Source organism: Lissotriton vulgaris, chromosome 7, assembly GCF_964263255.1.
Source record: "Lissotriton vulgaris chromosome 7, aLisVul1.2, whole genome shotgun sequence".
NCBI classification, from domain to species: Eukaryota; Metazoa; Chordata; class Amphibia; order Caudata; family Salamandridae; genus Lissotriton; species Lissotriton vulgaris.
Window position 1 is genome coordinate 1,544,426,989 of NC_141695.1, and position 27,406 is coordinate 1,544,454,394.

The 27,406-nt window shown below is 43.7% G+C and overlaps 1 protein-coding gene across 1 annotated transcript in view; it reads right to left on the bottom strand.

The window, feature by feature from the left end:
- LOC147705973 (protein-glutamine gamma-glutamyltransferase E-like) overlaps nt 1-27,406 on the bottom strand; it is a 307,618-nt gene that overhangs the window by 63,494 nt on the left and 216,718 nt on the right. Inside the window, exon 7 of the mRNA XM_086932430.1 lies at nt 2,011-2,146. Coding sequence (XP_086788556.1) covers nt 2,011-2,146 — 136 coding nt within the window. The remainder of the gene's footprint in view (nt 1-2,010; nt 2,147-27,406) is intronic.

Genomic DNA, 27,406 nt, shown 5'->3' on the forward strand with positions numbered 1-27,406 from the left:
CATGTTCACTTGTAACCAGCCAAGTTCCCCTTGCTGCGTTGCAGTGTCCTTATCTTAACAGGTGGACATGACGGTAAGCATGTGCAGTTCATTTACTATATGTTTACCGTGGGTAAGTCACCAGTTGCGAGGCTCACACACTGTAAAAAGGTCGAAGACAGTTGATAAAAAAGCAAAAAATCCAGAGGGATTCGCTGGGCAGAACCTATTGCCTTGCAAGTGGCCCAACATGTACTTGAATCATCCACTCCTTTTATTTAATGTTGGGAGAATTAATTTTTGGGTGTAACCTGGATTCCTGGATGTTTGTGGAAGTATTCAGTATAGAGTAAAGTATGAAAAAGCCTAGGCAAGTTTGAATAATAACATACCTCCAGGCAAACAAAATGATCACTCCTCCATGACTGTACACACGAAGGATGCATGAATGAGGGTACCTAGTTGATTTTTAACTATAAATCTGCATAATTATTTTTCAATTCCCTTATCATTTGTCTTGCGTTTCTTTATGTTGAGGTATTGCACATTTTCTTTTTTCAGTGCTTGTCACACATATGGTCTTTGATATAGGCACTCTATTCAATATCTTTACCCACATTCCTCTCTTCTTTTCCTCACGAAAAAGTTTTATTGCAAGGTCATTAGGTTTCCAACCCCCCTACTACACTTGTATATTCATAGTGATCTTCTAAAAAGATGTCAATATAATCGAACCTGTGTAGGCAACCATATTTAGCCTGTATGTTTTCTATTGTGTTCTATGTAGTGAATGTAGTGATGGTTTCCTGAAGATGGCATCTCAGCTGAAACGTGTGTAGAGTGTCAACATACCGCCAGCCTTCTTGCCCATCTTAACCATTCACTTTGTGGACCTTTTCTTCAATTATGTTATGGCCTAATGAATTAACATACTGCATACTTAACTACATATGGTAAAACGAAATGGAGAAGAATGTAAATAAGTGCATACCCTGATTGTACCATTTCTATATATATATATTGCAATATAGGACACAGTATCAATTTATATTGCTGGTTTTACTCTATGACTTATTTAGTACTGTCTGATTTGTGAATTTTTCTATAATAAAATATATATTTTTGCAATAAATAATAATAGAGTTAAGTATGTTATCTTGATAAATTGTAAATATATGGCAGCAGATTTACAAGCCCCTTGCGCCACCGGTCTGTCACTTTTACCCTGTTAAAAATGACACAAAAGTGGCGCAAGGGCTTGTAAATCTGCCCCATTGTGATAATTTGGTTTGCCTGCTCATATGTTAATATTCATACTTGCCTAGGCTTTTTCACACTTTACTGTATACTCCCTGCGTTTGGCAAGTTCATCTTGTATGCATGGGCCCCTATGTTTCAAACTCCCAATTCAGTATAGAATCAGACTGCTACCTACTATTCTCTCAGACAATTGAAATGTGATATAAGGATTTTACCAGAGTACATATGCAATAGGAGCTATGCAATCAGGAATTTGACCCACAAAAGGGAGTTAATTTGGAGCATAGTTTTGAACACTGAACCACAGCTTTTAGAGTCCTTTGACAAAGAATTTCTATCCAAAGTTAATTATCTCTGAGTGAGCAATCATCAACAATGCCATCTTGGAATTCGAATATCAGTGACAGAACATTTCTTATATATGAATTTTGAGTAAGGTTGTAATTTCTGCACCTTCTGCTATTTTCTCCTTTTAAATTTCAACAGGTTGCGCCAATTTTGATTGTGTGATGAGTAGTGATAAATGAGAGATTTGGTGTACCAAACTCTATGGGTAATTTCTACTTTTAGAACATGGAACTAGAGTGGCAGTCATTTTCAGCGATATTCTGAATGTACATGTAGCTTTAGATTGGGCTTCTGTGACAATATAGAATTGGCGAGGCCATGGTGATGATGTTTAAGCGAGAATATAAGATAGGGTACAGATTTCAAATACCACATGCTCCGTGATAGTTAAATGAACATAAAAGAATGGTTCAATATATTTACCATATGCTGTCATCACTTTGATTTAAGGGTTTTCCAGTCTTGTCATAAAATTCATCAATACTCAAGTTTCCATTTGTATCATGGGCGGAGCTGAAGTTTGTGACGACACGAGCTGGAATCCCCAAACACCTGAGGACTTTGAAAACAAAATCAAAGATAGAATCAAGGACAGAGACATACATTCAACGCAAATATATTGTTAGTGGCAGAATTCCAACTATTAGTGATTTAAAGTCATTCACTATGAGTAACTTGGAATGTTATCATATGAACTCAAATAATTGCAAACTGCAAGCCAGGGAACACTCCACATTGAGGTAGCGGTCACTGGCCAGGTAAGGTCCAATTATTAAAAGTGTTTTGCACAGCTAAGTCAGAATTAAGCTTTCAATTACCCCCATTTGTAAGATAAAATCCACTTTACTCATTCACAGGATCTTCTCACACCGTCTAAACTGTAGTATGATGCTATTTCCAGTGTGATAAAATCTGCTCACTTGGTGGGTTGCACATTATAACTTAGAGGCCCCTGCAAAAGGTGGTTGAAAGCCAAAAATGGTTTATGAGTACTCACAAATCCCAGAAAAGTGTTGTTCCTTTGAGGGGTAGGAGTCAATGTAAAAAATATATTTTTTACAGTGGGGGGAAAGTGTGAAAGTGCAAATACTTCAGCCTGACATTCCCACATGCGGGAGCATACATATATACATTTTCATGTACAAAATGTTTACATTTGTTAATATCCTTAGTAAACTACTATATCCATGTGATCCTGGGAATGGTCATGTGATTATTTGTGAATTCCAATAAGCGTTTGAAATGTATTATTAAAAATATAGTAATTAAGCCCACTTGAACACAGTTTAGAATTGTAATTAGTCCAATGTCCACTTCCTCTGTCTTGACATTCTGAGAAATAATTTAACATAGTTTCCGGTGTTCTTTAGAATTGTAATTATTCTAAATTTACATTTTCTCTGTCTTGACATTCTGATAAAATATTAAAGACACTTCAAGCCCCTATGCATCATGTGTCTCTGGTCCAATTTAAAGGTTACATAGACTGTGACTATATTCTCCTTTATGTCTGGCTAGATTCAGCTTTCTACAGCCTCATGTTGGGATGGCAAAACAGGGAATGCATAGATGGCTTTTCAGTGTTCGTTTGGGCATTTAATCATCTTGCATTGTGTTTTTATTTTTATATTGATGAGAAATGTGGAACAGCGCAATTTAGGCTTCAACCTTACATGTCACAGAAGCGCAATGTTCATGTGCACCTGACACAATATGCATGGAGTGTCTCAACTTTATTTACATGTAAGGAAGCATTTAACCACATTCTTGATATGTGTATACTGTAGAAAGTAGAGACTCAAGTGTGTGTGGGTTAAATGTAAGTCTAACTATGACAATATATAACTCTCATTCACATTTACAATTTGTTTCCAGTTATACTGCGTTTATTAATATACATTGAATATGTAATCATAAACGCATTTATCCATGTTTGCATTTATTTTGAAGTTACAGCTGCATATATACTCATATATTCAAAATGGACATTGAAATACTTAGCTAAAGTTAACTTGGCTAAATACCTAAACTTTCAAATGTATTCTTGCTTGCCTTTCATGTTCGTTCTTTTGCAGGGGTGTTCTCGTGATTTCATAGTTAGAGAATGGAGTAATGTTGTATTATTCATAGTGAGGCCAGAGAAGAGAAATCTTTGCAAGGACGTGAAGAACTAATGAGCAAGAGAAGCCTCCTATTCATTGCTTATTAGAAAGGATGAGATACTCAAGGTTGCAGAGACTGTTCGTGGGATGGGAAAGTCAAAGGATGTTGCTGATACTAACTGTGGGAATGAGAAATAATTAGGTTTCTGCTGACGTGGGGAAAGTGAGGATTGTCTTGAAAATTCTTGTTTTGATTAGTCTCACACAGTTAGAGCTCAGACCCAAATCCCTTTCTCCCTTGCAAGTGTGTAGCTTTATGCTAAGCACATATTCTTTTTTTTAGAAGACTTCTACTTGAGTTTTCACTATGCGGACACCTTCCTGCACTTCTGAATTCCTCAGAGACCGTCACCTTATGACTCATTTGCATCTTAGATTTAGTCTTGGGTTAGATGACTTTAGAATCTATTCATGTTTAGGAAGGAGGATCGGAGTTTCTTTAACCCGTTCCGTGCTCGTGACGGAACCGCTCCGTCACGAGCCTCGGGTGGGCTGTGCTGGTTACGGAACGGTTCCGTCACAGCCCGCTCGCCGCGCCTGCGCGGTGCTGATTTCGCGCCTGCCCGGCACGTTCTATTAAGCGGGCGGAGCCGTGACGGAACCGTTCCGTCACAAGCACAGCCCACCCGAGGCTCGTGATGAAGCGGTTCTGTCACGAGTACGGGAGCGACGCGCGGCCCCCCTCCCCCCTAGCGCTGCGGCGGAATAACCACCGCAGCTAAGGGGTTAAGGAACACTGTATTTCTCTGTATTTGCATTGCGGAGACTGTGTTCATTGTAAGTCTTATGCTATTGAATCTGAATCTCCTTTTATGTTTCAGATTGCCAGTTGTAACCATGTACCTTCCTAATATATTCTCGTTTTGCATATATATTGGACTGACTTTTAACTTGCAATAAACTCACTTAAGTTTTTTTTTTTCAAAGTTGAATTATTTTACTAGTGTTGACTCCCTTGTCCTCTCAGTCAACTGAAAAGGTTCATTGGATGAGAAAACAGTGATCACATTCCTCCTTGCCTGCAAATGCTAAAAAAACTAGTCCTTCGTAATTGAGTTACTGAGCTTCCAGACCTGTCGACGAGTGTTTGTTTTGCTTAGCATTACCTGAAGAGCACTTGAACGATTCTTAGGTGATGCTCTGGCTCTCAATAGGGAATCCAACTATCGTTCTCTCAACCATATTATCTCCCCTTTGCCAAAGGGCTGCAAATGAAATTAGCATGCCAAGCACAAAGGCTGTCTTTGTTTTTGACAGCAGCAGTAGGCCACTGGCGCTCTCAGTATTAAAATTGGGGGGCAGAGGAAATTTCTGCTTTCATCTTCATCTGCTCACAATTCCCTGACGACTCTACTGAATGTTTAAAAACGAAATGAGAGGAACAGGGGTCTCTTATGCTAATTTATTATTGAAAATTACAGCAGTCCTGCTCTTCCCTACTGTGCAGGGCTGGAAACCCATGGGACTCAAACTGAGAAATGTGGTAGAGCTGTGACAGATTGGTTGTATGTGAGTGGTGTTTGGGGAGGAAGAAAGTAGTCTTCATGCCTCTGTGAAAGAGCGATGGCAGATTACAAGTGTCCTTCACTTTTTCCTTATCTTTGACTTTCCATGGCTACCCATGCGCATATTTAAATTTGTCTACCTGAGGTCTATGTGTACTAACACATTATCTGACGTAAATGCAAGCAAATGCTACATTGAAATCACAAAACGGGTCTATCCGAGTCACCATTTCCAACTTCTGATGTTTGCAATATACATGAGACATCATTGCTGACCACCAAAGACCGTAATTCATCAGGGGAGATGAGGGTGCCTACGGCATGGGCGCCAGCTTTCTGAGGGGGCACTCTGGTATTACAGAAGTGGCCCGCCAGGGCACTTTGCTATTACGGAAGTGGATTCAGATGCTTCCTGTGACCCTTTCTGTTATACAGATAGCACCAGAGCACATGCAGTCACAAAGTGGTGGAGCACAGTCAGTGGGTTCTCTGTGGGTGACTGTTGTAAGGGGATAAAGTGGGTCATCTGAAACCCCTGGCATACTCCTGCAGAGGGCTCTTTGTTCGCCTTTGAAGTTCAGACCAGGTATCTGCCTGCACTGTGAAAGACTGAGTGTCTGCTTCAAAGGGCTGCTTCGTCTTTCATGAATGAATTGTCCCAAGTTTGCGTCTAACCTGGGGGCATTGCAATATCTACTATAAGGTGCACTGTCCACCATCTGTGCCGGGTGCACATTGTAAAAGTGGTGCATGGCACAAACAGGGGCTGTGCACCTTATCTATAATAACACAACCCCTGAGGATCTAATTTGGATCATTATTAAAAACATGCATTGTTCTCTGCTGTTTTTCTGACATTAAACTATTTCCCCCATTTCATACCCTAAACATTGAGGAACATAATTATACCCCCACTGGCCTCAATGAGTGATTTTGGCAGGATTTCCGTATATTAAGGCTCCCTGTAGGTGTCAATTGTTGTCCATGCGTGCCTTCTTTTTCTGAACTCTTCTTTATCTTCGAGCCATGACAGACTCCTTGTGTGCTTGCTAATGTTTTTTTTTAAAGAGTTGTGCAGAAGTGCCATGTCCCATAGCTCTTTTGCTTTCAGCGTTGTTAATGCTGTGTTAAGGGTTTCAGCCCAGTTCGAATTTTGGTGCATGTTGTTTTGGATTTCATTTCATATCAGAGCTCTATATGTGTTTCCATCGGAAGCTCTTGCTAATGACCTGTATTTGATCAATGTACCTGTTTGTGCTAGCTTTTGATTTATTAGCCCGAATTCTAGTCAGATCTGAGAGAGAGATGCCCTCTGGGGAAGCTCAAATAAAAGTCTGAGGGCCATATGTAGTAATTACTATTTACCGATTCTTAAATACCGAATTTTACCGATTCGGTATTTGAAAATCGGTAAATAGTATGTAGGTAAAAATTCGCTACATTTTACCGAATCGGTAATATTCGGTATTACCGATTCGGTAATTCCTATTCATTCCTATGGGCCTGGAGACCCATAGGAATGAATGGGAAGCCATTCACTATTACCGATTCGGTAAATACCGAATCGGTAATAGGGGTTACATATTCAAGGGTGGCAGGGTGTCACATTGACACCCTGTTGCACCCCTGAATCGTGCATGTGTGCACATGTAGCACACATACATGCCCTAAGGTCATGTATTTCTGCCACATGGCACATTTAAAAAAGCACAAAATTGCTTTTTCAAAGGTTTTCGATATTTACCACAAACTTGTAGTTGGTGGTAAATAACAAACCCTTAAATGAAAAATGCAGTCACTTGAGTGCCCCCTACATAGGATTTAATGATTCGTTAATTTACTGATTCTTTAAATTACCGAATCAGTAAATTACTGAATCCTTAAATCCTGCCACCTACATTAGAAAAAGCTAAGTACCGATCAGTAACGGCAAATTTACCGATTTTCGGCCGCTACCGACCGGTATTAAGCTACCTACATATGGCACTTAGGCCTAGATGTAGGTAATAGCAATTTACCGAATGGTAAATACCGAATTTTACAGATTCGGTATTCACTATTCGGTAATTGCTATGTAGGTAGAATATTCGGTAAAAATACTGAATCTGTAAGATTCGGTAATTACCGATTCTGTAATTACAGAATTGGTATTTGCCATTGATTCCTATGGGCCTTGAAGCCCATAGGAATCAATGGCAAATACCGATTCTGTAATTACAGAATCGGTAAAATTACCAATTTTGCAAGGGTGACAGGGTGTCACTTTGACACCCTGTTGCACCCCTGTTTCTGGCTTGTGTGCCATGTGACACACAGACATGCCCTTAGGGCATGTCTGCGTGCCACATGGCACAGGTGTACATGCACAGATGTGCATGTACACTGGAATTCGTTATTTACCATGGAATAGTATTCCATGGTAAATAACGATGCGGTAAGGGCCTGTGGCACTGATTACAGTGCCACCTACATCGTGATTTACAGAATCGGTAAATTCACTGATTCGGTATTTTACCGATTCTGTATATTTACCGAATCGGTAAATATACAGATTCTGTAAAAAAAATGCCCCCTACATCTCAAAAGCAAAATACCGGTCGGAAACGGCCGAAATCGGCCGTTTCCGACCGGTATTAAGGCTCCTACATCTGGCCCTTAATACCTTATTTTGTGCTAAGTTGAGGAAAGGCCCACATTTTCCCATGAAGGCTTCAGTGCCATAGCAGAAATTTGGTATAAGCTTGGTGTATCGCAGTAAGTAATGGCTTAAAGGTCGGGTTTTGTAGCTTCCGGTGTATTCGCTGGAAATCTGATATTAGGGAAGCGATTCTTGGTGTTAGTGTTATCTGATTAAAGTTGTGTGACTGCCGATCTTGTAGTCATACGCCAAAATATTTATATGATTTGGCTCATAGAATCGGTTCCCCCACTGACCAGCTGCCTTTCTTTATTAATTTCCTACCGAAAATCCCTACCTTTGTTTCATTTTTAGAGCAATAGATGTTTTAGTTGGTTCAATAGCCTCTGTAGGCCCATCCCAGTTAGATTCACAAGGACAAGATCATCTGCGTATTGTATTGAGGCTACTCTCCTAGTTGCCAGTTTTGGTGGATAAGAATTGGTTGTCTCCAAGTGAGCACTAAGATCAGCCAAAAACAGATTGAATAGTACAGGCGCCAAGATGCAGCCTTGCTTCAGACCTTGCTTTATGGCAATTATTTCAGTCAAATTGGAGTTTTGCCCGAGTATGACCTGGATTCAATTATTAGAGTATAAAGGTTGAATTGTACGCAGTATTTTTTCCCCACTTCACAGCTTTTTCCATAATAGATTGCGGATGACACAGTCGAAGGCTTTTGAAAAGTCCACAAAGCATGTGTATAGTAATTGTTTCATTGACACGCATTTGTCAACAACCCTATTAAGAGACACCAGATTGTCTAAAGTGCTAGCTTTTGAACAGAAATCTGCCTGATTACATGGGATTACGTTTTTCTTATCTGCCCATTCTTCAAGTTCTATCAAGATGAGTCCTGCAAATATTTTGGAATCGGTATCTAATAAGGCTATGATTCTATAGCTTTCTGGAGAGCCACAGGGGGCCTTTTTATAGTTTGAATGTAGGATTGAGCCATGCCAGGTATCTGGGATAGTTTCTGTTACTAAGCAATATATATTTTTTTAAACTGGAAGCGGCTGCTTCAAATGTCCTGGTCTTCTTTATACATGACCCCTGGGAGGCCATTTGAGCCCCCTGCTTATCTCAATTATTTCTGTGATTTCGCTTTGTGTAAAGGACAACACAGTTTCACCTAAAATGTTTTCTGTCTTTACAGATATGTGAGATTTTCAGGCTTCTTCGGTAACATTATTTCCCACTGGGCCCAAGTTGTGACTACCTAATTGTTTTATTAATGACCATAATGACTTTGAGTTGGTTTTGCAGGCTTGAACTATGTCAATTCAGTCTTGCTCTGATTTGGCTCTCTTTGCTTTGCAGATTGCCTTTTGTTAAGACTTCCATAATTCTCCGAGTTTTGTTTGGGCCTGTGGGTTGCACTTTGAATTACTAGCTTTCATTTCTCAATACAGGGTTCTTTGTTGTTGTCTGAGAGAGCTGGAATACCAGGTTTTTGTGCTTGGACTGCCGCTAAGTTGCTATAGAGCTATTTTGTACTGCAAAAGCGGCCTTGAGTTCTTCTTGTGTTTGGCTACAGGCCAAGATTGGGCTTTATGATCCCAGGTAAATGTTGAACCAGCCTTTTCCCTAGTTTCATATCAAGAAGATTACAGTCCATTCGATCTAATTTTTTTCCAGTTCGAGCCTAGCTCTTGTGTGCCGATGGATTTATAGGTTTTCAGCTTTGTGTTATAATTTATGATACTAAGGGTTTGTGGCGAATGGTCGCTTTCACACCTGTCGCTAATTTTGAAACATGAGTTTTTATGGAAAAGTTTAAGGGATGCAAATGTAAAGTCCATATACAAATTTGATTTGTTGGTGTTCCTTGTGGCATTCATCGGAATGTCTCCTTGAGTGTGGCCTTGCAATATTCGAAGGCCTAAGGCTTCCCTAGTTTATAGTAAATCATGATCTGGTTTGATGATTGGACCACATTTTGAGACTTGGATTGGCATGCCCCATTGTCTGTCTGCTCTTTGTAAGTTTCCACTTCTTCCTTGGTGGTTAGCCATGTTATGTAAAATCGCCTGTGACTATGCAGGGGACGCCTTGATGCGAAATTTCCAAAGACAGAAGATATTTTTTTACTATTTTTATATTCCTACATTGAATTCGGATGGATGTAGATATTTAAAATCATGATGGATTCCAAGGCGTTGCCATAGTTCTAATTATTTATTTTTATGCCTTGTATATAAATGAACAATGGCTCCTGTGGACTGGTAAATAATTTTCTAATAAAGTTATGCACAATGGCAATGCACAGGGTTGAGGTGATGTCGGAGAGAAAGCTGGCTACACACATCAAGGATTTTGTCAATTTGTAAATTTGTTTATATAGAAAGGAAGTAAATTAAACAATATATACATACATTTTTAGAGTTGAAAAATATATTGTACAATAGATACTCTTTAAACAATAGTGAGAGGTGTCCCAGTGATAAAACATATGAACCTAAACTAATGGTGACATATGTACGTTTCAATTTTTAGAACATTTCGGCGACCATGGGAAATTCACAACACGTATACAATCATAAGCGCTGAGTTATTATTTGCCTTTGTTATCTGTCGATGGTGTTTCGACCCAGTTTAGAATGTAGGGTCTCTTTGGAACCTAGGAATAACGGGACACCTGAAGGGAGGGCTACGCTGCCTATTGTGAACAAGCATTTACAATGCAATGGTTTTGCCTTTGTTAAAGTTAGAGCTATTGGCTTGCTCTTGACATTATTTTTATTTATGTTTTTTTTAACATAAATAAATGGCATTGTCATTTACAATGCCAATAGCTTAATCTCTCGCAAATGCCGCACACAAACACCCACAGAGAGCCCCCCCCCACACACAGAGGCCCCCCACACACACACCCACACAGAGCCCCCCACACACACCCACACAGAGCCCCCCACACACTGCGAGCCCCCCCACACACTGTGAGCCCCCCCTCACACACCCACACAGAGCCCCCCCCACACACACACACTGCGAGCGAATCTAGAGGCAAGCAAAGGCAGGTGAAACAAGCAGGGTAGGTGAGAGAGCCCCCCCAGAGAAAAAGGGACCGATTAGGATTACAGAAATCAAGCAACGTCAGAGGAGGGTCAGAGAAAGCAAACAAGGACAAGGCAACCAATTGGAGACTTGGCAATGAACCTGTAGCAAGCAGGGACAGAAGAGGGTCAAAGAAAGCAAAAACTGCCATGTTTGTGCTCTAGCTACTCCTAAAAGAGAAGAAACCCAAGAAGGTTCTGATCATGGTTGGCTAAGATCAGAGGTTGGTGGGGACATTACTGTCCTTCTTGTGTAAGAGCTGCAGTCTCTCACATGCCAGGCCACTGACCCTGCGCACACACAACTTTCAAGACGGAATGGAAGCCATCGCCAGATGGATGAAGAACAGCTGCCTACTACTCAACACAGTCAAACCAAGTTGTTCATTCTGGGCCCACAACCTGATGCCTGGAACAACACCTGGTACCCCACCACCCTCACGGACCCCCCCATCCCCACGGACCATGCACGCAACCTCGGAATCATACTAGACTCCAAAAGTTGCTATAGAGCTATTTTGTACTGCAAAAGCGGCCTTGAGTTCTTCTTGTGTTTGGCTACAGGCCAAGATTGGGCTTTATGATCCCAGGTAAATGTTGAACCAGCCTTTTCCCTAGTTTCATATCAAGAAGATTACAGTCCATTCGATCTAATTTTTTTCCAGTTCGAGCCTAGCTCTTGTGTGCCGATGGATTTATAGGTTTTCAGCTTTGTGTTATAATTTATGATACTAAGGGTTTGTGGCGAATGGTCGCTTTCACACCTGTCGCTAATTTTGAAACATGAGTTTTTATGGAAAAGTTTAAGGGATGCAAATGTAAAGTCCATATACAAATTTGATTTGTTGGTGTTCCTTGTGGCATTCATCGGAATGTCTCCTTGAGTGTGGCCTTGCAATATTCGAAGGCCTAAGGCTTCCCTAGTTTATAGTAAATCATGATCTGGTTTGATGATTGGACCACATTTTGAGACTTGGATTGGCATGCCCCATTGTCTGTCTGCTCTTTGTAAGTTTCCACTTCTTCCTTGGTGGTTAGCCATGTTATGTAAAATCGCCTGTGACTATGCAGGGGACGCCTTGATGCGAAATTTCCAAAGACAGAAGATAGCTTTGTACTATTTTTATATTCCTCCATTGAATTCGGATGGATGTAGATATTTAAAATCATGATGGATTCCAAGGCGTTGCCATAGTTCTAATTATTTATTTTTATGCCTTGTATATAAATGAACAATGGCTCCTGTGGACTGGTAAATAATTTTCTAATAAAGTTATGCACAATGGCAATGCACAGGGTTGAGGTGATGTCGGAGAGAAAGCTGGCTACACACATCAAGGATTTTGTCAATTTGTAAATTTGTTTATATAGAAAGGAAGTAAATTAAACAATATATACATACATTTTTAGAGTTGAAAAATATATTGTACAATAGATACTCTTTAAACAATAGTGAGAGGTGTCCCAGTGATAAAACATATGAACCTAAACTAATGGTGACATATGTACGTTTCAATTTTTAGAACATTTCGGCGACCATGGGAAATTCACAACACGTATACAATCATAAGCGCTGAGTTATTATTTGCCTTTGTTATCTGTCGATGGTGTTTCGACCCAGTTTAGAATGTAGGGTCTCTTTGGAACCTAGGAATAACGGGACACCTGAAGGGAGGGCTACGCTGCCTATTGTGAACAAGCATTTACAATGCAATGGTTTTGCCTTTGTTAAAGTTAGAGCTATTGGCTTGCTCTTGACATTATTTTTATTTATGTTTTTTTTAACATAAATAAATGGCATTGTCATTTACAATGCCAATAGCTTAATCTCTCGCAAATGCCGCACACAAACACCCACAGAGAGCCCCCCCCACACACAGAGGCCCCCCACACACACACCCACACAGAGCCCCCCACACACATAGCCACACAGAGTCCCCCACCCACACAGAGCCCCCTACACACACCCACACAGAGCCCCCCACACACTGCGAGCCCCCCCACACACTGTGAGCCCCCCCTCACACACCCACACAGAGCCCCCCCCACACACACACACTGCGAGCGAATCTAGAGGCAAGCAAAGGCAGGTGAAACAAGCAGGGTAGGTGAGAGAGCCCCCCCAGAGAAAAAGGGACCGATTAGGATTACAGAAATCAAGCAACGTCAGAGGAGGGTCAGAGAAAGCAAACAAGGACAAGGCAACCAATTGGAGACTTGGCAATGAACCTGTAGCAAGCAGGGACAGAAGAGGGTCAAAGAAAGCAAAAACTGCCATGTTTGTGCTCTAGCTACTCCTAAAAGAGAAGAAACCCAAGAAGGTTCTGATCATGGTTGGCTAAGATCAGAGGTTGGTGGGGACATTACTGTCCTTCTTGTGTAAGAGCTGCAGTCTCTCACATGCCAGGCCACTGACCCTGCGCACACACAACTTTCAAGACGGAATGGAAGCCATCGCCAGATGGATATAGAACAGCTGCCTACTACTCAACACAGTCAAACCAAGTTGTTCATTCTGGGCCCACAACCTGATGCCTGGAACAACACCTGGTACCCCACCACCCTCACGGACCCCCCCATCCCCACGGACCATGCACGCAACCTCGGAATCATACTGGACTCCAAACTCAAAATGTACCACCAGATCAACACAGTCCCCTCCTCCTGCTACCACACCGTCCGCCTACTCTGACAGACCTTCAACTGGATCCCCTAAACACAGGAAAACCGTCACACATGCCCCCATCAGTAGCAGACAGGAATACGGAAACACACTCTACGCTGCGATCAACAAGAGCCTCACCTGCAAGCACCAGAACATCCAGAACGCCACTGCTAGACTGGTCCTCAACCTACCGGGCCAATGCCACATCATCCAACACCTATGAACACTACACTGGCTCCCTGTCGAGAAGAGTATCATCTTCAAGTTTCTCACCCACGCTCACAAGGCCGTTTATATTACCGGACCCACCAACCTGAACCACTGCTTCACTTTCCACACTCCCCAACGTCCACTCAGCTCGCCACAGCTCTCCCTCGCAACGGTACCTCGCATCAAGAAAACCAGAGCAGGAGGACGCTCCTTCTCCATCCTCGCTACCAAGGCATGGAACTCGCTCCCTCTCCACCTCTGTCAGACTTTTTCACTCCCCAAGTTCTTAAAGGACCTCCAGACTTGGCTCTTTGATGGAACTCCGTGACCTTGCCGGGATCTGTGAGCCTCCCCCCCCCTTTTTCTCCCTTCCCTCAGATCCTTAAGACCCTTTCGGGTGAGTAGCTTGCGCTGTACAAATGATTGATTGATTGAAACTTCAGTGTCTGAAATACTGACAAGAAATCTATTTGGGTCGACCTCTTTTTCGCCAAAAGCAACTTCTCCAAGGATACAATTGCATTAAAGGTTTAACTTTCTGCTTCTGAAGCACCAATAACTAAATTCTGGGATGCGATCTACAAGTAATGTTGGCCCTCAATAAATATCAATTGGAACCAGGGCACAGCTTTCTTAACCACATCGCTGCGGCGGCTTTTACCCCCGCTGCGCAGCTTTTTAAAAAAAGCTGTTAATCATGACGAGCTGGGCTCGTCATGACCGTGCGAGCGCCACGCTGCATGACGAGCCCAGCTCGTCATGAGCGTGGAACGGGTTAAATAAACAGCGACCATCCAATATTGCCTCAAAATCACACAAAATCTTGCATTCTCTCACAAGATTTTATGGGTCCTCGCACCGGTATTTTCATTAAATAAGCAGCAAGGCACGGTTTGAATAGTCTCACCTCCCAGTGGAAACAATGTGGCAAACCACAGCAACGCCTCGCCCATCTCTCTAGACTGATGCGGACTGCCCCAAAACAGGCTGACACAGCCTTGTTCCTTTAAGGGCCGTGGTCATAAGGCCAATGGGATATGATGATGCTAGCAGCCGGGGCAGGGGCCTAGTACATTCATGACAATATAAATCTGCCATATTGGAGGACTACCCAACCTTCTAAATGTACTGTATGATTATAACATTGTGTGACTTGGATGTAGAAAGGCCTTAAACCTCATCAATCATCGTCTGACATCGTGCTACAAAAGAAATGTTTGGATTCCATATTCTTTCAAATACACCACAATCATAAGCCACTCTATGACCTACTACTCTTTGCTCCACTGCAAGCTCAAGCAAAGTCAAATGTCACAACAAGAGCACCTCAGCTTCACCACGCAGGACACCGAAACACTTCCCACAAAGGTCACATATGAAATCCACTTCAATCACTATACACAGCAACATATAAACGTAAGCAACTCTTTCTCTCACACCTGTACTGCATTTCAAGCCCAAGCACAGTCACATATGACACAACAAAAGCACCTCTCTTGTCATCATGCATAACAACACATTGCAAAACGCTTGTGAGTGCCAATCCAGACGAAAAATATCGATAATCGCACCCAACTCTCTTTCCCGGTGCCTCCTGTTTCCTTTTCTCTCTGTCTCATCTTGTAGATGAGTGTATATTCTTGAAGGCAAAGACAATAAATGAAGCGTTTTAAGGTTGTGTTATGTTTCCTGCTCGCTCTTGTATTTCATGCAGCAAAAGGTGTAATTTAAAAGCATCTTTGTCGGCGGACGGACGCCTTATCTAGCATTCTATGTGGACAGTTATAATTAATCAGTCTGCTTAACGCGTGCCACCGCAGACCCGTGAACACACAGTAACATCTTAAAGTGAGGCTGCGCTACAAACCGTCCGCTCTGCCTCTTGTCCACGGGACCCCACCCTTGGGAGCAGAGAGATCGATGGAGCCCCCACAGATCCCAAAACATAAGCAGTGAGTGATCGCGCGGCCAATCGCAGCGCGGCTCCAGCGATGACGCGGCGGCTCGAGAACCACTCCTAGCGCGGCGGCACTGAGGGGGTTCGACCGCCTCAGCCAATGTGAGGGCAGCTCCTTCGTTCTTGCTCTCCGCGGCCCTGGCAAGGTCCTCAAGTTATTCTCGGCCCCAGGGAGCGGCGGCAATCAGGGAGGCAGCGTTTGCACCGTAGTAGGAGGCGGCAGAGCGCTCGGGGTGCCACTAGAGCAGAGAGATCCCTGGAGCCCCCACAGATCCCAAAACATAAGCAGTGAGTGATCGCGCGGCCAATCGCAGCGCAGCTCCAGCGATGATGCGGCGGCTCGAGAACCACTCCTAGCGCGGCGGCACTGAGGGGGCTCGACCGCCTCAGCCAATGGGAGGGCAGCTCCTTCGTTCTTGCTCTCTGCGGCCCCGGCAAGGTCCTCAAGTTATTCTCGGCCCCGGGCAGCGTCGGCAATCAGGCAGGCAGCGTTTGCACCGTAGTAGGAGGCGGCAGAGCGCTCGGGGTGCCACTAGTGCCTTACCAGATTCGGGGGCGTTCCCGAGAATCGGCTTTCGGCTGACGTAGCGTGACGTAGCCAAAAATTTGCGGGAACGCCCCCGAATCTGGTCCGAGATTGACGGACAGAGCCTTCTCCCAATGGCTAGCTCCTGATAAATGTGCAGAACTTTCTCTTGAGAATAGGAAGCTATTTTATCACAGAACTCTTGGGAAGGGGTCATCAGCAGTTGCTGGGGAGGTTCAGAAATTTCTTTAATTACTTTAAACATCATGCTGGATGAATTATCTTTCCAGAGAGATATCAGGATATTAGCCTGGAAGATAGCATCCTTGTAATTCCGTAGCATAGAGTGCTCTTGTCTGTGGCATTCCCGTCTCAGAGCCAAGAGTTCCTCTGGGAACCATGGGGCGGAGGGCTTGCTCCTTTTAATAATGCAATTCTTAAGGGGGGTAACTATGTCTAGAGCCCTACTTAACCAATCCCGGAAACCCTCTGCTGTATAATGGGGGATAAATTGCCCCTTGTCTGATGTAGTGACTTGGGCAGCCTCCCAACTAGTGGCAGTGATATTATTCATTTTCCTGTAGGAATAGTATCTAGCAGTAGAATTCTTGCATTTTTTGTGGGCTACCGGAGGACAAATTATGAATTTGAGCAGATAGTGATCCACCCAACTGAAGGGGTGGAAAGTCTCAATCACTAGGTGATCATGATTGCTATAAATGCCATCAAGCGTATGACAAGCAGTACGAGTTGGGGAGCGAACCTGCTGCTCAAACCCCATGGAGTACATAAGATCAACGAGATGCATAGTGTCTGTATCAAGGTGATTTTTAAGGTGGAAATTAAAGACTCCTAGGTTCATATAGGGAACAGTGGTGGCGAACGGCACAAAGATGTTACACCATGTCTCTATAAATATAGCTAGCGGGCCAGGTGGACGATAGACCAAAATTCCGGAAAAACAGAAATTCTCTGACAGTTTGATCCTAAAAGAGGCTACTTCTAGAATTGCGCCCGGAGCAGACGTCACAGCAAGGAGTGTGCAACTAAAGGAGTCCCTGGCCACCAAAGCTAGTCCACCTCCTCTTCTGCAGGGCGATCCAGTCTAAGTATGGTATAGCCCGGAAGGATTGCATCTACCAGATCTGGCCCTGAATGATCTCTGGCCCATGTCTCCATAATGAATAGACAGTCAAGATTACTAGACTGGATGGTCAAGGCTATTTCAGTTTTGTGCTTAATCATGGAGAGAGTATTTAACAGTGCATCCCATCTTGTTCTCAATCTTATCTTCCACCGCCTGAGTTTTTTTGAGGTGGTGCAGATGGGAATCCTTACTACTACTAGGTTTTCCATTACACTGGGGGTAGGGCCCACCAACCTCCTCAGTGAAATCCCAGTTCTCTTTGCACACCACGCTGGAAATTCGGGCGTAACTCTAACAGTTGTAGTTTGGAGTAGGTAATGGCTGGAGGGTCCTCAATTCCAGAGGACGAATGGGTAGCATGCATGGCCCCTGGCGCCAGCCAGACGCAGACGGGCTTGCCTGTGGCACGCCTGCTGCACGCTTTTATGACCATCTGATTAAATGCCCCCTAGATCCGGATGTGCAAAGTGAGCTGGACTGCCCCCATCACTGGCGTCCAGCTTGAGAAAGCAGTGGACAGACACAAAGGACTCTCTCCGCACAATCAGGAAACCCGTTTCGGACTGGAGAACCGGGAAAGAGCGAGGAATGACTCCTGAGCAGGAGCATTCTGTAAGTAAAGTTCAGAGACAGTGCAAAAAATAAAGTGTACAAGAATTCCAGCTCCAACTGAAGCACTAGACTAGAACAATTAAATGCTATTATCATATTTAAAAAGGCAGAACAATTTAAAATAATATCATTGTTTTTAAAAAGGCAGAACAATTGAAATGCTATTATCATTTTAAAAAGGCAGAGCAGGCCAGCCTGCCTCTTGCCTTACATGCGTGATGGGGCTCCAGTGGAATTCCCAAAAAAATAAAGCTCTAATGGGTTTTGTTCCATTTAGACTTGCAGACTTGTATTCAGGCAGAGTATACATGCTAGGCCTAGAGGGTAAAGGTAGGAGGCTGGAGGGCCAAGTGAGGGGCCAAGCAGGAGGTCACCAGAGGCTGCAACTCACACCCAGACCTAGTATGCCAGTTCCCTGAGAAACCCTGGGCGTCCACTCAGCACAAGGTAACTATTGCCACTGTGCTTGGTTGTGCTCCATCATCTTACCACGAAGAAGGGTGTGGCAACCCATGTAGCCCCAAACCAATTGCACAGCGACATCTAGCCGTTATTGTCTTCATTTAAATGATACTTAATTGTTCATTTTTTGTACACTGTTTGCCTATCATCTTACCAGCCTCAAGTCAAGTTAATGGTGTTTCAAGTCGATAGTGGTCCAGGAGTTTTGCTTTTGTTTCAGGACCCCTAATGGACTAGGATCCTGGGATATAAATAGGAGGTGTAGAAGACACCGATTTGGTGTGATTGCCAGATCATTGGTTTGGGGAGTTGTTGTGAAATGTCTTTGGATATTCCATTTAAAACAGGGAACTTTGTGTGAGTGGGAGGCGTAAGAATCATATTGTAAACTTTGTGTACAGAAGGAAACTATATTGATTCAGGTGACCAGCGCAGGTCAATTGTCACTTTGCAAAATGTTCTTGAGTGATTGGATTCTATTGATCCTTAAGAAGGCAGACAGTCACTTGTTTTGTAGATTGTAGATTGTGTGAGTGAATGTGTACGGAGAAATTGTGAAGGAGGGTGAGCCTCTGCGGGGAGGAAAAGGTGATATTAGAGCACTCCGCGCAATGATAGGTTGGTTGGCTTAACACCATGCTGGGATTGGCTGGTAAACATTAGGAAGTTGAAATCGAGAAAACTTGTCTGCTGGAGAAGAATTTTGAGGAATCATGCGATGTTTTAGAGTGTTATGGGACATGTGTAGAGGAGATCGAGGTGTGATCACTCAACTGGGCAATGCCAGAGGATACTTCAGCACATTATATGTCAACAAATGTGGGACTCCAAACCATAATTTGGCTTCATAATTGGAATACGATTACGCAAAAAGAGGGTGATTTGGCTTTCCCAAAGTATGGTTCTTTTCAATTGGAGGTATTGTACCAGTTGAGAGGAATGAGGTCTTCCATACGTCCTCCACCTAGACCAACATAGTTTGAGGCATTAGATGCATGGATGCGAGCAGAACAGGCAAAGAATAGGGAGAAATTTCAGGGAAGGATGAAAAAGGCAACAACAACATATCAAGACGGCCAATGGGATGAACAACTGAAAAAATGGAGAGTAGACACCACCGAGGGAGAGAGATTGTGCCTCTGCTGGTGAAAGCGGGAAGGACACAGGGTAGTAGCAGAGGGCATAATGGAGCTGATGGGAGTGACACAGGCGACAGCCTGTGCGACAGATTGGTGACAGAGAGACCTCCACCCTATAATCCACATTCAGAAGAGGGAAGGCCATTAGCAATTTGACCTATGTATGATGGAGACGCAGTGAGGGAGAGAGAGAGAGAGAGAGAGAGCTTTGGCCAACTTTGTTCCACCCAGCAGGATGCAGTGTGGAGCCGCGAGGTAGAGGGGACACGCTCTTGCCGAAGGAGTGGTCCCGCACTGCACCGACAACTATCCAAGGAATCGCAGCCCATGGATCGGGGCCGCATCTGTTGCCTTCTTCTCCAGACCGGAGTTTGACCTAAAAGCTAGTCGGCAGCGTGAGTCTACCGTCGGAGTGCCCCGGGGACGGGACACAACTGCTGCAGGTACTGTGAGAATGGCCTGCGTGGCCTCACTGTTTTCCAGATCACTTTTCTTTTCTTCACCTTGGGACCCAGCACCGCCACCCCAGCCGCCGATGAGCGGGCGATCGCACGGTGGCCCTTGTCCTCATCACCGGTGCCCCTCGTCTAAAGCAGAAACACCCCTGCAACCTTCTCATGGGTAGCTTGTGAACCACAAAGCACACCTCATTGTTCCAATTGAGGAAAATACCAATGAGTGCTGGAACCAACGATTTAATTGTGTAATACCCACATGATTTCCCACCTTTCATTTATTGCTAAGGATTCCCATGTAAATGTAGCCACGTTTACTGCTGGGTTTCACTTGCTCTCCCCGATAGACTGCCAATAGATTGCCACAGGAGGGCTACAATCACCAGCAATCGCAGGGGAAGGACGTGCCTTAAAAGAAGTGTGCCGGCTCGCGGGATGTGCCCGGAGCACTAAGAGGCTGGGCTGGGCCCACTCTTTCACATCCGAACCACTTTGAAGGTACTGTGCTTGTTTGTATTACTTTTTCCCTCTCTGACTTTGGTTGGGGGGAGCTGAATATTAACCCTCCCTTTAACATGAGCAAACCGAATGAAAGACCAGGGAGTTGCGTTGCAGGCACTTTGGACACCTTTCTTACGAGGGCAGAGACTGTTTTAACTCACAAAATAGAGTTAACGGAGCGACGGCTTTCCTTGGACTCTTTTATTACACAAAAGAGCTCCTCCCTTGGCACCATCAGTATGGAAGCCCCCACTTTGAGGTCTCCAAAACAGCTTGCCCCTAACCCGGTCATCGCTACATCTCCAACCTCCTCTTCCTCCCTTATTGTAATAGCAACCGGTAACATAATGACCCGGGCCAAGATAGTGCCAGTCCAGTCTGATCCTAGTTACAGTGGACCTCCAGTCAAAATAAGGGGGGGGGGGTGTTCCTCTCAACCAAAAACCTATGAAAGGGGAAGGTGCTGGAAAACGTACCAGGACAGACAATCTGGAAGTCGGACAAGCTGAATCAGTCAGGTCTACTGATACTGATACTGATATTTTACCCACATATTTGACTGAGGAGGACTTTCTGAAGCGGGTCGAGACCATGGTTTCTGAACTATTGAATCCTCTCCTGTATAAATTATCTAGAATTGAAGAGAGGCTGACATCAATGGATGCTGGCTGTAGATTGTATCATACTTGTGTCGATAGAACCTGGATAAATGAATTAGAGGGGTTGCCGGCACAGACACAGGTCTCAGTTATATCACCAAGTGAGGAAACGGAAAGCCATGATTCTCACTAGACTCTCAGGCCCACTGTTTCTTCAGAGGCGCCAGTTTTTGTCCACAAAAAAGGTGGGGGACAGTGTATTGCACCAGCATCAGACCCTGTCTAATCTCAACCCCCCTTAAAACTTACAATATTAATCTCACGCAAGGTGAACATCAGGAAAGTATAAGGGTCCAGAAGAATTCATCTTCTGTGTCAGCTACTATTAGATCTAGCCATCCAACCGATTCCCAATCGGCCCCAACGGGGGCGGCGATAATGTAACCAATTCAGGACAACATTCCAATAGCGTAAGGCATACTTCTAATGAACACTACTCTCTCTATATACCCCCAGCGGCAATGCCCCTAGTGATAGTACTGAGAAATGTTCCACCCTTGAGGGAGGGTCAAGTGGAAACTACTTCCCAGCTAATGGATAAGTCCCTTCATTGGCTGAACTGCTATGCAGCAGGCTCTTGTTGCGGAGGAGGCACACCTAGCCAATCAATTCATCATGGCCAGAAGGGTAGGGCGGATGGGCGTGTCCCCAAAAGTGACTAAGGGTGATTGTGTTGTGATTCATTTTAATAATCCCAGATCACTGCATTTTCACAGGGTTACTTTTTTAGGCCCCTCCCACCGCTGGTCTTTGGATCGCCATTTTATACAAGGGAATTACCAAGGGTATATAATCAGACGGATAACCAGGGAATTCCCTTGGAGAATAGATTTGCCCCCCTCTGAGGGTTAGAAATGTGTGATTGTCTACCAGAGAATAGGCAGGAGGGGCAGGCCTTAATGCCCTCGGCAGGTCTTGCAAACAAGACCGACAGAGAAGCAACTACAACCCCCAGTAATAACAATAGGAGGTACCCAGATGTAATTAGAATAGTATCATGGAATGGCGCTGGCATTTCAAATAAACTCGATAATGCCCATTGGCTTAAACTAAGGCAGGATCAAGATATCTCCTGCTTCCAGGAGACCTGGGCCACAGAAGAGACCTTCGTAAATGGTATCAGACAAGAGCCACCACATTCCCCTCTGGAAGAGCTAAAGGGGGCCTAATAACTCTGATTTCAAATACACTAGCAACAAAAGTAAAGATGCTAGAAGGAACATCCCCATATTTTCATCTCATTATTTTAGAGTTAGCTAATCGAGATCAATGGCTCTTAACCCCTTGCATGCTGATGACGGCCCCATCCGTCATGCACTACAGCGCTCGTGTGCTGATGACGGCTGGGGGCCGTCATAAACCCCCCCACTCGCGATTTTGCCGCACAGGCGCAGAATCGCGGCAGCATGCAAGGGGTTAATAAACTTTTTAAATAACAACTTTGGTCCAAATATGCATAAAGTTTTGGAGGAAGTGAACTGTGCTCTTGATAAGGCGTTCAATTTTATTAAACAAAAGGCTGTCCTAAATATCATCTGGCTGGGAGACTTTATCATACATCCTTGCAACCTTAATTTAGATAGGGTTTGTGGTGTGGAGGATATGGGGGGCAATCCTGTCCATCATTTCTCATAGAATACCCATGGAAACACTTTGAATATGATCATTTCAATGATAAATGTGCCTATGGTCAATAACTTAGCCACTATTAGTGATACTTTGTCTTCAACGTTTCACCGGGAACATCAGGAATAAACTATTGATTTTATATTTGTCACCAATCCCTTAAACACCAGGTATAGAAAAGTAAATATTCAATTTACCGCTTTTAGTGACCATGCGATTCTACTTTGTGAAATCCAACTCATGCAGAGGGCCATGACAATCGCCCAGGAAATTGGTCAGGTTACATTAGCCAGGCAAAATGGATACCAACTGAAGTGGCCCTAAATTGATAAAACAAAGGTGATACCCAAAATAGTTAGGAACGCCCTTCATAATATTAGTAACTGTCTAGATTCTGATAATCACCCCCAATTCGATGTGTCTTCCTTCGTATAATTTTTAGAATGCATAAGGAAGACACTCAATAGTAAAAATACCAATAAATTAAAAAAGTATAAGGGCTGATTTGACTCTATTTGTTCAAAAAAAGGAAAGCCCTCACCAAAGCTTTAGGCTGTAAACCAAAAAACACTTCAGAAATTTCCATTCTCCATAGGGAATATAAAACGGCCAAGAAAAATAGGGAAAAAGCGCAAAGGGAAAAAACCTGGGCCAAATTAGAGTAGGCCTCGGCTTCAGGTAACTCTAAGGAGTTCGGGGGAATAATAAATGGCCCCAATTTTAAAACACCTAATGACCCAACGCTTGATGTTAACGTAGGGGAGGAGGAGTGGGTGGCTCACTTCAAAAGTACTTTTTCCCCAATTGATTGCCCGATGCCTCCTGTCTAGGAAACATCTCTCTTTTTTTCACTAATGAAATTAGGAATGGGATAGAGGCTTGCAGTATTGGGAAAGCCCCGCCCAGATGGTGTCCCAATGGACTTTTCTTTGAGAAATTGGACATATGGGCCCCCCTTTTAACCAACGTTTTTAATAAAATCACTATAGTGAGCCCCCCATGTCTTGGAAAACCAGCATAATCGTCCCGATTCACAAAAAGGGAGACAAAAGTAATCCTAAAAATGATCTTCCTAACTCGCTGATTGATACGAGGGCCTTCTTCTTTTGACGAGATTGGAGGGATGGGTGCGAAGTAAGAACATTTTAATGGAGTCTCAATATGGCTTCCAAGAGGGAAAGGGCACGATAGACCAATGCCTGAACCTCTCATTGTTCATGGACAGATATGTCAGAGCCAAGGGTAGGAAGATCTATCTTGCCTTTATGGACCTATCTGCAGCCTTTGACTGCGTGTCCCACCCTAGACTATAATGAAGGAGATGGGAATAGATAAGGCATTGGTTGACATCATAAGACAGCTGTATTCTGATGCCTCCTCGTCAGTTCGTTATGGGAAGAATGGGGAGTGTGCCCTTTCATTCAAGATCTTAAGAGGGGTAAGGCAAGGCTGCGTCCTGGCACCGTTTTTATTTTCCATCTTACCAACGGTGTGGGGAAACATCTTGAGGGCGCAGCCTTGGATATTCCTGTGCTCTCTAATCATCAGAGGTTACCGATTTTGGCGTATGCTGATGACGCTGTTTTGATGGCCTGAACTGGGATGGGGCTCCAGCATCTTATATCCGACTATGCATTTTTTATGAATTCACTAGATTTAAAGGTTAATCAGACTGAATCTTTTATAATCATTGCTGGGGCAGGGAAACGCGATAGACCACCTTCTTTTTTTATGGACTCTGGTAAAATTGATGTGGTGGACTCGTTTACCTATCTAGGAGTTCTCTTTGATAAAAATCAATCATGGTCCAAACTGCTAGAGGGAAGAGCTATGGGTATACAGAAAAGCTTAATGGCGTTGAAAACATTCTCCAAAAGGTTGGGAGCCAAATCTCTAATTCCAATGAAACAAAATTATCACATGAAAACAAAGGTGGCAGCCATGTATGGGGCAGGAGTATGGGGGGTGGCTCTCTGTGATTCCTAGCAATCCATTGAGAATACATTTTTTAAGTCTTTTACCTCCCTTCCCCAGTCATACTCGAACTACTTGCATCACATGGAACTGGCTCTACTATACGTTATGGACTCGATCAAAATGGCACTATTCCTGCTGTGGATGTCCATCTGGTGCAGTGACACAGTCCCACTTATACAAAATTTTATAACAACTATTTTATATCAGACAAAAGTGGCTAAAGAGGACCCATGGGAAGGATTCTGGAGATAGGTACAGGCCAATGAAGTCATGAAAATCAGCATGTTTCTCAAACCTCAACTTCAGAGAAGTGGCAGAGAGGTCTCGAACAGTGATGAGGAAGGACAGAGCAGTATGTGGAGTCATGGGACAATCAACACTGCACTAAAGGCAAAATTATTGGATCTAGTAAGGTGGAAAACCGAGGTTGATGAAATAATTGATAGAAATTTGCCTTTAGAAAGAACGGAAATTTATGAACATTAGAGCTGCTATTTGTGGCAAAGGATGTTACTCGTAAAGCGAGGCGAGCCCATGAGAAATTAACAGAATTGGCTCGAAGGTGTGACGTAGATTTGTGGAAGGCAAAAAATGTACATGGAAATCACGGTTTGAACTATAGCATTCAGGAATTGGAAGAGAAAAGAGTAACAGGATTAAAGACACGTATTAGAAAGCTGCTTGCAGAGATATGCACATGGAGCATGCTTGATAAATGAGAAGGAAGGTGGTCAAAGGAAAAGAATGTCAGGAAAGGATCGGGGGAAACACTGCCTCCAGGAGTTGGATCTTTGGGAGTTAAGGCTTATCCACTGCTAGACGTGCCTAGTGGAGGGTATGTACACATACCATGGAGCAGGGGTGACCTAGCAGCATTCACTAATGATTTTCCACGGTCGAGGAGAAAATCTGCCGAGTGGTACAAGCAAGTAGATCGCTTTGCAAACATTTGCAAAGGTGTTGCGGATTGACCTGAAAACGTTGTTTGATGTTGTGGCTCCTAGTAATCTATGAACTGCTTGCAAAATTGCTAATGATTGGCATTCTACTGAACCAGACAGAGACCCCATAACTCCTGGTCCCTCACCATTGGTAATGAAGAAGTTCAAGCAAGTAATCACATAGTTACAGCCCCAAATAGCCCCGCAGGATATCGATTGGGCCAAGTAAAAATTGACAGGACGATGTAGGAGCCCAAGGAATCATTACATGCTTACTATGTACAGCTCTCACAAGCCTTCAAGCAGTACAGTGGGTTAGATACTCTAGACCCAAAGAACATGGGACAGTTTGTCTTCAAATTTGTACTAGGACTGAGACCAGAGATAAGAGTGATGATACAGCAGCATCTAATATACTGGCAAAACAAGTCAGAGGACAAGATTCTATGGTAAGCCAGGTATTGCAGTGACGAGGTGGACTCCAAGCATAGGAGGATCAAAGACAAGTTAATGCTAGTCCAGATGAGGAATAGCGAACAAAGCATATCAGGTGAAGACAAAAGGGGGTACCCTTGGACATAAGCAGGGCAACGGTCAAGGGGGAGTTCAAGGTGCTAGGAACAACATGAGATAAGTAAGAGTGAAAAGGGTAGATACCAAGTTGGCGGTAGACAAGTCAACTACAGGAAGGTGAGACAGTGGTAGTGCTGAATGGGCTCAAAACAGTGACAAGACCTAGATCATTTAATGGGAACAACCAGAGTCAGATAGTGCAAGTGCCCCAACTTCCAAGAATCTCACAGGGAAATCGCACATACCATCAAATGCCCTTTATGGAAACCATTGATGGATTTGATCAGGACCTGATAAAATGACGGTGTCTGTGGGGGAGGAAGACTGTAGCCTTGGAGCAGTCTTAGAGGTAGACCAGAATGGACAATTCGTGGAAGCTGACATAGATGGTCATCCCATTACATTCTTGATTGATACTGGAGCTACCCGTTCTACTGTGAAATCTGCAGTAGTCCCAAACCTACCCATCTTTGGATAATTAATTCAAGTCGTAGGTGTTGCCAACAAGAGATTTTAAAACCCGTTATCAGAAGAAATACCTGTGGGAATAGGAACATTTCAAGATCTACACCAAATTGTGATCTGTGATTCAAGCCCATCTTGTCTGTTAGGGCGTGACCTTTTATGTAAGCTGAACTGTACACCTGTGATTGAGTATATGAATTTGCAGGGCATTCTGAAGGAGATCATCGGACATCCATGCAACTCACCCATAATAGGGTTGAGGAAGCCCAGTGGCAAGTATTGCATTGTTCAAGATTTAAGAAACATCAACGCTCAGTTGCTGTCCCCAGGGAGTAATGAAAAGGGCCAAAAGCCTATCGTGCAAGCTCTGCCAGAAAGTTTTTCTGCAGTCGATCTCACTTCACTCGTATTGCTATGAAGACTTGTACCTTTAATTCCATGGGCTCTACCAGACCTTTTGTAATGTGCACATCGGGGATTGCCTTCACTGAGGTGTTAAGC